Source organism: Anarrhichthys ocellatus, unplaced genomic scaffold (assembly GCF_004355925.1).
Source record: "Anarrhichthys ocellatus isolate YVR2014 unplaced genomic scaffold, GSC_Weel_1.0 scaffold10, whole genome shotgun sequence".
Taxonomy (NCBI): Eukaryota; Metazoa; Chordata; class Actinopteri; order Perciformes; family Anarhichadidae; genus Anarrhichthys; species Anarrhichthys ocellatus.
In genome coordinates this window covers 3022587-3035253 of record NW_022280040.1, presented here as the reverse complement: position 1 = coordinate 3035253, position 12667 = coordinate 3022587, and the positions used below count along the sequence as shown (strand labels likewise).

The window sequence follows — 12667 nt, the reverse complement described above, 5'->3', positions numbered from 1 at the left end:
CACACACACACACACACACACACACACACACACACACACACACACACACCTCGTTACAGATTACATTCTGGTTTTCATTCAATTTGATAATCTTTTGATTTAAGTTTACCTGTAAAGAATTAGTCATCTGTTGCAACCCTAAGCAATATAATATATCGTAAAGCTCTTTCTGAGAGTGTAGAGTGCGTCATAATAAAAGCAAATAAAAACAAAGTATATAGTGTCTAGAGCAGGGGTATTCAATTAATATTCATGGAGGTCCAGTAAGAGAGAATTTCCTCATGCAAAGGTCAGGAACATCACAATAATGTCTAACTTGCGCTATGATTTTGTCCCATATTTATTGAAGTAGCCTAACAGTTGTATCAACGTCTGTCATTTCAAATAAAGAAAGATAAAGATGAATAATATCTCAACAATATTTATTGTCAGATTTCAAATTGAACTGGATTAATTATAAATAATACATACTCTAATAATAAATTAACATTCTTTCATTTTGAGTAAAATAAGGACTGGATTAAAACAATAAAATACATAACAGAAAGCTTTTGAAAAATGTGAGTCTTAAAATACATTACTTCATTTTAGAAAAATGTGCTGAACTGAATTGTCCTGCAGTATTACATTCGGTTCATTCAGGTGTGAAGTGATGTCACCCAAAAAAGCCACGATATTATATTCTTCTCATCTTCTAAAAAGATGCATTAGTGTGCCGGGACTTTATCTGTGGTTATTGTATTCACCCGTTTCAGCTCTATTCCTCTCTGTTAACATCAATTCATGTGTTAGGATTCTGATCATATTAAGCTCTTAGGTTTATTTTTCTGTGCCTTCATTTCAGATGCTAGCGGGTACGTTTGCTCAAAAGATGTGTGCTTTTTCTTGTAGTGGTGCTTCACATCGGGGCTTTTAAAAATCCCCACGGTCTCTGAAAATGAGACATACTGGTTTTGAACTGCCCGTGGGACTGAACATATAAGAGTCTGTCCATTCTTAGTTAAAGGCTCCGGTCTCGCTGTTCACTTTTCTCTTTTTGGAGAACGCCATGTGAAATAATTTCTCTGACTCACGCTCTCTCCGATGGTTCGTTCTCCCTCACGTCTGTGTTTATCTCACTCGAGTCGAGGGCGATACTTATCGGAATACACATATTTGATTGGCCGAGTAGCATCACGCAATACAATTTACAACATATGTAATTGGTCTGTGTGTTTAATGAACTGCTGAACGAGTGCAGTAATGGCTAGAAAAGCTGCGCTGGTCAAAATGTAATAATTCTCAATTCTCGATCGGTTTCAGGTCTGGGTCCAGATACAACGGCGGTTTGGGTCCGCCCATTAGTGACCCCTGGTCTGGAACTTTATGGATATTTAATTTACATTTTTGTCGCTAGCGGTGAGTTCTAAGGGTACTAATGTCAGTCAGGCCTTTGGGCAATCAAGATTATGCAACATGTATTGACGAGATTTCCATGAAATTGGAGATTAGGAATATTGAGTTGCCAGAGTGTTGTTCCTAATGATTTGGTTACAATCTGACATTTTGTCTAATGCCACTAATATATAACACATATATGGCATTCAGAAGTTGGTTTTCTTGGATACCAGAAAGAGATTAAACCTGGTGTGTAACTCCCTAGGGATTAGGTTTTGGCAGAGTCTAGATTCTGCTGACATTGGCACAATCATCAGACAACAGCCGAGATTTTCATTTAGCAATTAGGACAACAGCTGGAATTAATTAGCTGATACAATCTGACACCGATGGTCGTCCACCAAAAAGGAGGAGCCTGGCCTTCTATTTAGATAGTTAATGTATTCTCTTAAAACATCAGGAAACATGCTCCAGTAATACTGTGAAATCAATTCATCTTATAGAAAGTGACGCAGTAAGTAAAATCAGTCAGTACTGTATTACACACTCCTACCAAGAACGTGGTTTTCATCCACTGGCCACAGATGATAGAGTTAAATATCCATTAAGACACATTTTGCAACTTTATCATCTCCTCTGGGCCTTTTCCCTCCCTTTTGAAAGTAATAGTCCAGTATATAATATATCTCTCCCCGCCTCTTAAGCCCTTTGAAAGTCTCCATTTATGACTCATTATCATGGTGATAGGAGACGATGTTAAAAGGAGTAGCACCGTGAACAGTGTGTTATAGTAATGAGAGGAGATAACAGTAGATTATGGGGGACTTTGACACCAGGTTTCCTATGCGGCTGCAGTTTGAGTAGCCTGAAGCATTACTGTAACCATGTAATTATGAATTAGGCCTGGAACGTCTCACTGGCTAGGTAGAGGTTTAGATCCACTTTGTTGTTAGCATCCCTCGCTGCTACAGGATCAGCCATGTATGGTGAATGAAGCATCTCCCTACTACATCATGCTGTCACACTGGGCGTCCTGTGTGGCTGTAACCCCCCCACACCCACCTCCCAGAGGCATCTCATACACCCAGCGCCGGAGTGAGCGATGAGCACACACATGCACCAGTGCACCTGGTAATGCATCGGCACAAAGATCAAGAAAGGTCCCGTCTGAGGGCTTCATTCAACGCTGCAGTGCTTTGGGAGGAAATAGGCTGCACTGGTGGCTGATTTACAGAATCAACACAAAGGGGATTTTTTCTCTCTCTCTCTCTCTCTCTCTCTCTCTCTCTCTCTCTCTCTCTCTAGCCCTGTGAAAAGTAGTTTTTTCTGTGTGCTACACTTCTCGAGCTCTCCTGAGCTCCTCGCAGAGGCAGCTGCAGTAGAGAGATGGAGCTGTATTTAAATGCCTAAAAACAGTATGTCCACATGGAAGTAGGTGGTCTTAGTCACACTAGTGCAGTCGGTTGCTTGGTCCACCACTTTAGAGGGACTCATATCTCAACAATCGGATGGAGTGCCATGAATTTTTGTACAGACATTCTGGATTCTGAATTATCCTCTAGCGCCACCAGCAGGTTGACATCAATGCCTTTTAGTGACATGTCTCAACAGCTATTGGGGGGGATTGACATGCCAATACACTGAACTGAGAGAGACAGCATTGTTAAGATTACCTGCTAAAAATCATCACACGTTAGCAAGCTGATATTAGCATATCACTGTAAGCACTGCCCACAGCAGGATCACGGCGGGATGCTTTTTTTCTAAAAGTGGCTTCTTTTTCAACTTTTTTCACTGTAGGCCGCTGAATTTTTTCCCAGCATCCCCTGCAGTCCCCATAGCCGTAGCCTAAACAACGCACTACCCACATTCAAAAGGAATGGGAGGACTGGCGGTTTTTACTGCGACACCTGATTTGGTTTGAATGCAGCCTTCCTGATATATGAGATTTAATTTAGACCTTTTGAATAAACAAGAAGAAAGATGGAGAGGGAAGAGGAGGAGAGATGAGGAATAAGTTCTCATCACAAATTATTCACTTTGCTCAGACTGTAGCGCCTCAGGCTGGGAATGCACCCAAATCTCTCCCTTAGACACATGGCTTCACACACACACACACACACACACACACACACACACACACACACACACACACACAAAGAGACACTAAACCATGCACAGTTACGCAAACAGAGGCAGAGATGAATGGCTGGTGGAATTCATGGCTCCGAAATTCCCACAGTTGATGCTTGCTTTGTAGCAGTTATATGTATGAATGGTCTGCCCGGGGACAAATACATACTGTATCCTCACAGAGACAAAAAAAAGAGTCACCTCATATCAAATATTTAGATACTACCTTTGAAGAGGATACGAAATTACGTATGAAATTACGAATGGAAAACCTTCATTATCCGTAGCCTCTTCTCTTTTTATTTCATGCTTTTAAAAAAATCTCTCTATGTAACTTGAATGCCGAGCAGATGATATCTGACAATAGAGGGGAAATTTACAATATGTAGTGTTATCGGACAAAGAAATCTGTAGTCCGCATATGTTGTGTGTGTTATGAGGGCTGGGCTTTTAACTTTAAACAGTCAAGCTTTACTGTACGGGCAGTGAGCCCAGCTAATTCATTTCCAACAGTCTGGCAAAGGGCCTACAGTTAGCACACAATGGACTACAATAATGTAATGGGCCTTATCTCCCAGGCAGGGTGAACACAGAGGAGACTGTTGAACAAAATGGCCTGTAAATGTGGGCGATATTCAATTAAATGTAATCTCTTTTTTTTCCCCATTCGCGATCAATATCCTGGTAAAGTGATTTAGATGCTTTTGATCGCACCCAGACCCACCACCCACCACCACCACCAACCTATTGACTGGAAAATCACTTTCAAGGAGGCACTTGAACAGTGGATACATAGTGTATACAATATGAGCGTCAGGTCACATTTATTCATAAAGTGCCTTTAGCGATGCATGACACACACTACTACAGCAATCACTGTGCTGCAACGAGCTGACACTGGATGATTTCTTACTTTTTAAAAAGAAGCTTTTTGTAATCAATGGGAAAGAACTGCCATTGTTTATCTATCCCTTAAGATCGCCCACATTTCTGTTTTACTTTGCCATCCTTTATATGCTAAGCCTCCAACTACTATTGCACTTTCAGCGAAGTCGGTGCAAGATGGCAATTAAGCCTTTGCTGGCGCTGCTGCTGCTGCTCCTGGCTGTGTTCATTCAAAGTAATGTGCTGCTGCCACTCTCTCCTTCCTCTTTAGATCACTGAGCTCCATAACATAAAGAACATTACCCGGATGCCGCGGGAGGCAAAAAAGCACGCTGTGGCGATCATCTTCTGTGACGACACATCCAAGACATTCGCCTGTGAATCAGGTAAGTGCCTCAAATTCAGATTTCAAATGAGTCTTTTTAGCCACAGTAGACTAGCGGAGGGGAGAGGAAAGCTTTGACTTCTTGGGTGTTTGTTTTTATTTATTGCATACAAAGACGTGAATGTGTGGAGGGATATGCTGCATGAGAAGTGGAGGGGTGGTTTGCGAAAAAGTTTCTCAAGAAGCGGAGGAAGAATCAACTTCAGTGAGAGAGTGAGAGAAAGAGAGGTGAAAGAGGTTGTGGAGAATTGGAGTTTAGCCAAGTGATGCTCATTTGCCGCTATATTAAGAAGTGGGAGGATCTGTTCCGAAATATTGATTTTCATACCGCAGGTATGAAAATCTATATTGGGCATTGTTTGCAACCCAATTACGGACTGTAACAAAAGAGATTGCCTCTAATACGTGGGCACGAAGCTAAAGAGGCACATCATCTGTACACGGTCGGTTGAGATTCAGCAGCCTGTTCTTTAGGTGCAAATAAATGGAGCTGGGTTGTAGCGGTAGCCAGGGGCTAGATAAGGCGGATGCACCTTAATGTGCTGGCGCTACACAGACCGAGGATGAACGTCTCCGACTTAACTCCAGCCTCGTGGATGTGTGTGCACATGTGGGTAGCAGTAAACATCAGGGGGGAAATATTATTGAACGAAGAGGCTTTACTCTTGCCTTTACTTTCCCATGATCACTTCTCCTTCACTCTCTTGGCTCATTTCCATGCCCACAGCCCCCCCTCCCTCACACCACCATATGGATGTCTCTATCACCCTGTGTACGTGACCTATCATAGTCCTTCACTATCTGGAAGTGGAAGCCCCTTACATTTATACCCCTTCATTTCCCAGAGTGGGCATACAGTACGAAGAAATGCACGACGTTAATGATTTTTACCTAATGTAGCCAAAAAAAAAAGTGATTAGGCCTCATGATGATCTCCTGATATACATCTTTAAATAACCTTAGTGTGCCGTCAATGAAACACTGAACAAAAGACGGTAGCAGATCTTACATCTTTTGACAGATGTGTGTTTTGGGTGCATCTGTCAAATATGCACCAGAAAGAGATAGAGAGTGCGAGCTGAAGATTGAATAATGCGTCAACTCCTCGTTTTCCACAGCTGAATCAGGACCAAAGACATGGTGCACATGATATTATCTACTATACGTGTCTGAAATGAAGAAAAACAGACTCCCGTCTCCCGATTTGATTCTCACATATTCTCTCACTCTAACGTCCTCTTTTTCTTTCTTGCACTCAACAAAAAAAACGTGACTCCATCTTATACCATCACATACCTGCACTTCCGCACACACAGATATATCCTTCTACGGTATTTCCTCATGCATGGCACACACTAGCGAGGCTGCCTCTGTGCGGATGAAGTGTTTGTTTAGCCAATTTTCCACTCAGTGGCCTTTAAAAGTGTGGGAGTTTAGAGGCACTCAGAGGCCATGGTAACTGTGAATGAGAACGCTGAATCTGGGGAGGCATGAGCAAGGAGCTAAAGTGCAGAGCTGCTGTCTTTAAATTTGTGCGTGTGTGTGTCTGTCTGTATTTCAGCTTTTTGTTTTGTGTGAATGAGGTGCTTTAGGCAGCAGCAGACCTTTCCGTCACCCTGCAAAGTTGTGTAGATCTGTCCCAATGGACACTACAGTTGATCTGACAAACAGGCTGTCAGCCATCATCCCACAAGTTTCAAGTGAATGAAGTGTAAATTCCTCCACACACATATTACACAAGCATGCATTGGCTTCATTAATAGACACAGAAACAGGGTTCCCGTGCTTCCAAACGCGTCTCTGTACACATCACTGGCCATAGTTACATATCCCAGAATTCCACAGGGCCGGGAGATAAGGAGCTTCCGAAAGAAGACCAACTCTGGCATTTGCCTCATTTCATACCTCAGTAACTCTCACCAAAAGCTCACACAAGACAATTGGAAATCCTCTCCATTGTAAACAGTGTTGTTTTCTAACTTAACAGGAAGATGAATTGGTATCCACAAACAACAGATTGCCACACAGACTTCCAGATTTGATACATGAAATCATTTGTCTCAACTTGGCCTCCGATTAAAACATTCAGTCTTACAATGAATGGCCTCCCCCCCTTTAGGTGCCAGCTGTCACATGTTGTAGATATAACTCCCCATACAGAGCTCTGCTCCTAAAACCAAGACTGCTGCTTTAAACACAATTCTTCTGATTTACTCCAAAATACAGTGAACTTAAAGTAGTACTTCCACATTGCTTTATTTGCTTTCTTGCCGAGGGTTTGATGAGAAGATTGGTACTGCTCTCATGTCTACATGTGCGTTACTACCGCCTTCTGCCAGCAGCTGTAACCCCTGTAAAAACCCCCAATGGTTTAAGTATTGATTAAACAAAACAAGAAATAACGTGTTGATTAATGAGCTGCTGCTGGTCAGCAGATCTGTTGCCCCTGTAAAGAGCCAGACTCTCTGTTTCACCACGTTTCCAGACGTGTTAAACTAAGCGCCTGCTGGTGCTAGCTTTATATTTAACATACCAACATTAACTGTATAAATGTTTTCATCTTACTTTCCACAAATAGTTGAAAGTTGAAATAGTCTATTTTTAGTAGAGGATCACTAGTTTCCGCTGTTACTGTGGCCGTATTGTTCCAGCAGACGTATTGTACGGCATTGAAAGTGAGTATTGGCAAAGGAGGAGAGGAGAAACCCATCTTTCACCCGTCGCTGTTGCTGAACCCACCTCCTCTTTTAATCTGCATCGAATTGATCCGATTGATTTTTTTCCCCTCCCTGGTTACTGTTAGCTGTACTCGTGTTCTTGTACATGCAGCATTTTATTCTGAAATTCCTTGGGTGATTTATGTGCATGTGTAAACAACACACTAAAAAGGCAGCACAGTTGTGGTGGTATGATTTGTGTTTTATTGTCTCTGCAGTGTTGGATATGGAGATGTGTGTGTGTGTGTGTGTGTGTGTGTTTAATGGTGGACATGCCTTAACGCTGTACTGCTGTGTGCAGAGCTGGATGCAGAGGAATGGTGTAAGCTGCTGTGCGTGGAGTGCCTGGGCAGCCGTCTCAACGACATCAGCCTGGGAGAGCCAGACCTGTTAGCAGCGGGGGTGCAGCGGGAGCAGAATGGTGAGTGCCCAATTAGTCCCTGCTACCACCGACAGCCATTCAGGGTCAATCTCTCACACTCAGCTCGCCACCAGCAGTTAGTGGTCGCAGTCCAGGCCCGTATGTGTTAATGCAACTGAGTCCTCAGAGGGTTAGAGGAGCAGAACAGCCACTGTCCAATTAGGCCTGGCTAATAAGGGCCACATTTTTTTGTCAATATCTGATCCGAAGTCCCCTGTAACAGTCTTTAGTACATTAGCACATGTTGGTTCAACTTCAGAAGGAAGTTCGGATGTGTGTGTTGAAGGAAACCTGTGTGTGTGTGAGTTAGAGCACAGGTCACAGACTGTGGTCGGGGCTCTGTTCCAACCCTAATGAGAAGTGCTGTGCATCACTGGCTTCCCTCATAATGAAGCTTGTCACAGAGATGGATGAGATTATGGCTCCTAAAGCCACGTGAAATAAATGTGCTTCCCCCACATATTCCACTCACAGGAAATGGAAATGGAAAAAGAGAGGGGACAACAGCGCGCTGCTATCACAGTGGAGCTCATTGTCTGTGTAATTTGCAAACTCGCAGAGGAAATTGAAAAGGCAAACAGGCAAAGAAGAGCAGTTTAAAGTTGTAAAAGGGCGAGTAATTGAAAATAATCTGCCGTCATTTCAGCCCATTTTATTTCACTGCAAGGGAAATCGTGTTCTTCAACATAACTTGGCCTCATTTTTATAAAAGATACACAAGTTTTTGACTGAACTGTAACAAAACAATTCCGCTCACTTCCGTTGCAGCAGAAGTTGCGTGCTCATACAGCAGCAGTGTGTTACGGAGACAAATTGAGTCTGTCTGCTGTCTGTATGAGTGAATGAAACAAGAGGCTTGGGCCTGCACCCATGTTTCAATTAGTAGCCCTCCCCAAACAGCAGGGGCCGATAATTAGATCAGAGTTCATTTTCACTGTCCCTAAAAATACGCCGCATTATGACACTGCCATTTTCTATCCACTGCAGACACATACTTATTTTGAATCATTAAGCGTAATTAGTGAGAACTAATTTAGATTATGGAGAACTCGCTCCCTTTCTTCCTCTCTTCGTCTGCCTCAGAGAGTTAGTTAATGTGACTGGGCAGATTTGGCTCCTTGATCCCAGTCTAGCTCACTGCACGGCTAGTTAGACCCACTTTAGATAAAGTGCTATACCTTTTGTATGGTTGCTGTACTTCACTTTTGCCACATCGGATTATAAAAACCACAAAGTAAGAGTGAGTCAGGGCTAAGTACAGTCAATTTAGTGTATTGTTACGATGTATAACTAAAGATACTTATTGGATAATTGCATGCAAAAAATAGCTGACTATCTAAACTGGTGCAAGATGCTTGTATTGTAGAAACATTACATATTGTTGCAAATTATTTAAAAGCCATGCGTTTCATGCTCCCTGCCTCATGCATCCCTCCGACACTCCATACCTCACATAGCAGCGAGTGAAGAATAATCCATCACTTCATAAGAATTGATCTTTTTATCTTAATCAGGCTCTCTGCAACCCCTTGTAGGACTTACAGCTACATCCCAAATTATTCTATTTAGGTGGTTCATCTTTCACTTTGCTTCTGGTTTCAATAAACAACATTAGATAAATTACAGCCAAAATAAGTCATCTTTAAAAGGAAAGAATAATTATCTGCGCCAGGAAAATCATGCGATTGCTTGTGTGCACGCATGCATGAGGGAGTGTACACCTCTGTTGGTCCACGACTAAATCTTACATTCTGCTGACCTGTCATGGTTGCGGTGACTCCCAGCTTTATGAAAACCCTTTTTTGCCTGTTTTGTACTGACCAATGACTGTCTGCTGACTCCCTTACTCTCCCCTCTTTAGGGGCCTTGTAGGGGCCTCTAATGATAACACAGGAGGGGGGCATCGCCAAACCCCGGCCACTACTCTGCGTCCAGAGACACAGTGTGGGAAAACAGTTTGCTCACTTTTATTGTTTTGGACAGTGTGTTTGGCTAACAGCCAACTTATCAGCCTGTATTGTCAAAAAAAAAAAATAGACTTGAAGCATAAAATAAATGCTTTTACTTGAGGATACACTGTGAGACGGAGCTGAGACACGCCTGTATGATAACAATGAAGCTTCTGCCAGGAGACGCATACAACAGCAAGGTTGTAATTCTAGTTTGTGGATCTTTCCAGAACGTTTCAACGTGTACCTAATGCCCACTCCTAACCTGGACATCTACGGGGAGTGCACCATGCAGATCACCCATGAAAACATCTACCTGTGGGACATACACAACGCCCGCCTCAAACTCGTCATGTGGCCTCTCAGCTCGCTGCGCAGATACGGACGAGACTCCACCTGGTTCACTTTTGAGTCCGGAAGGTGTGTGTGCGCATGATAAGAGCTTGTTTTTCTGTGTGTGTGTGTGATTGAAATGTTAGCGGTGGGAGGGAAAAAAAAAAAAGTTCTGGAAATGTCATAAAAACTTTAACAAAGCAACTTTGAATATTGAAACATCCCGGGATATCAGCATTTGCCGCAGAGCCCTTCAGGCACTGAAGTGACAAGTGCCTCTGTGAATGTGTCTCTTTGTTTGTGTACTGCATCTACTCATATACATGTGTGTGTGTGTTTGACTTCAGTGGGGTATTATATCAATGCGCACACTCAACCATGCATTTTTGTAAATCAGCAATCCAAGAGTGAGCACGATCAAAGCGTGTGCACTTCTCTCTGTCTCTGTGTGTGTGTTCCTGGCGCAGGATGTGTGACACAGGAGAGGGTTTGTTCACGTTCCAGACGCGGGAGGGGGAGATGATCTACCAGCGGGTCCACTCGGCCACGCTGGCCATTGCCCAGCAGCACGAGAGGATGATGGAGGAGATGGAGAAGAGTTCCCAGGTACATTTTGCTTGTTTATCTGATTTTCCCACAGCAGCTCACAATGAGGCCATCACATTTATTCTAGCACTGCCAACATTGCAAATGACTAATAATGCGCGCAAGTGTCAGCATGCATTCGTTTCAGGAATAATTACTTAACGCACGCATAGTGCGTGTCACTTCCAATGCGCTCGATGATATACCCTGTCGCGCATTATGCTCGACGAACTATTTGTACAAAGACTGCATCTGCAAACATAAATAACGTGTTTTTGTTTGAATTTCAATGGTTTCTTGGCTGTCTGTTTGATTTAGGCTGATCAAACTACAGTAGCATGTCATTGAGGCTGTTCACAGAATTATTTTTAGAAACCAGTGAACACCAAGGCAATAAATCATGATTTTCACATAAGATATTCACACACAGACACACACACACACACACACACTTCTCTCAAGGTATTGCTGCCCGGTTTCTCCCCAAAGAGCTGCCATGGACCAGAAGCCCTCTTGACACCCCACAGTCTTGGCCTCCGCTCCCTCCTTCTATCACAACACCCGTCCATCCCTTCCTTCCTCCCTCCTTCCGTCCGTCCTTCCTCCCCCACCTCTCCGCTATCATCTGTATTCTTTATTTATGTAGGCCTGCCTAGTGTTTGATGAGCCTTGACCATATGGCCATGCTCTTGGACCCCACCACTTGGGAACATTTCCAAATGCAGCATTTACCCTCAAGCTCTATAAATCACATGGATAGCAACACAAATCTGACCACTCACAGTTGCAGAATGGGTGAAACTGAGAAAATGCAGATTTACTCGCTTTACTCAGGGTGTTTCTGTAAAATGTTGACATATTTAATATATTTCCAGCAGTAGTCTGGCTCCAAGATGAAACCTTTAGATTAAAGCTGCAAATAAAAGTCTAAAACACATAATCCAGTGGTATAACAACATCACGGTCCCAGATTAATCCTCATCTCGCCCGCCAAACAGCCATTCAAGATTGGAAACACGACATTCAACCAGCAATATACCGTATTATGAGCGCCCTTTGTTTGCCGACATACCGAGAGCAATCCCCCCCTGTTGTGAGTGGCTGACTGAGATACATTGTAAGCGTTCTGTCTCTTTCAGATCCACCCCAGAGAGACGCTAACCAAGTCCATCTCCCTGCCACGCAGCGCCTACTGGCAGCACATTACGCGCCAGAACAGCGTGGGAGATCTCTACAGTTACCAAGGTACAGGCATGAAGTTACTAATTATCATAAATGCGCCGTGTTGCTATTTCTTCACCTGCTCGTGTCAGCGTTGATGTGTGGAGCACTTTGGATGAGCTGGAGGAAAGACAGGCGGAGAAACAAGACAGAGGAATATTGTTCTGGGACTAGAACTGGTGACATGCACGGATCAGTTTTGAACCATAAAAGATTAATGTGGATGCCTCTGAATTCCAAATTGAATGTGTTTAGCTTTGAAGTCTAGATTCATCCCATAATAAGACAGTTTAGATTCTTAGCTTCAGTCATAAATAAATAGTTTTGAACCGAGTCAAACCAGTGTTTTTTTTCTGTGATAAACAAAAAACAGACACAGACGGATTTATAATCTTAATTCAATTATGAGGGACAGAATAATGTGCGAGTGTTATTGAAAGTAAATTAGTTCATGTCTATACGTGTGTGTGTGTGTGTGTGTGTGTGTTTGAGGAACGATGGATAAATGTCACCCCAAATACAATGATGTTGCAGCAGGCGCTCTACAGCGCTCAGGCTCAGCGCTGTATGTCCCCCGTGAGCACTTCATTTACACATGGAAGGGTGTTTTAGTTTGTGTGTGTTAACGTCTAGATGTAGACCAGAGGCAGAGAGGTGATTA

The 12667-nt window shown here is 43.1% G+C and overlaps 1 protein-coding gene across 1 annotated transcript in view; it reads left to right on the top strand.

Annotated features, from left to right (window-relative positions):
* dok6 (docking protein 6) overlaps positions 1-12667 on the top strand; it is a 45543-nt gene that overhangs the window by 20772 nt on the left and 12104 nt on the right. Inside the window, exons 3-7 of the mRNA XM_031849936.1 lie at positions 4667-4781; positions 7799-7918; positions 10098-10287; positions 10668-10806; positions 11925-12030. Of these exons, the coding sequence (XP_031705796.1) occupies positions 4667-4781; positions 7799-7918; positions 10098-10287; positions 10668-10806; positions 11925-12030 (670 nt within the window). The remainder of the gene's footprint in view (positions 1-4666; positions 4782-7798; positions 7919-10097; positions 10288-10667; positions 10807-11924; positions 12031-12667) is intronic.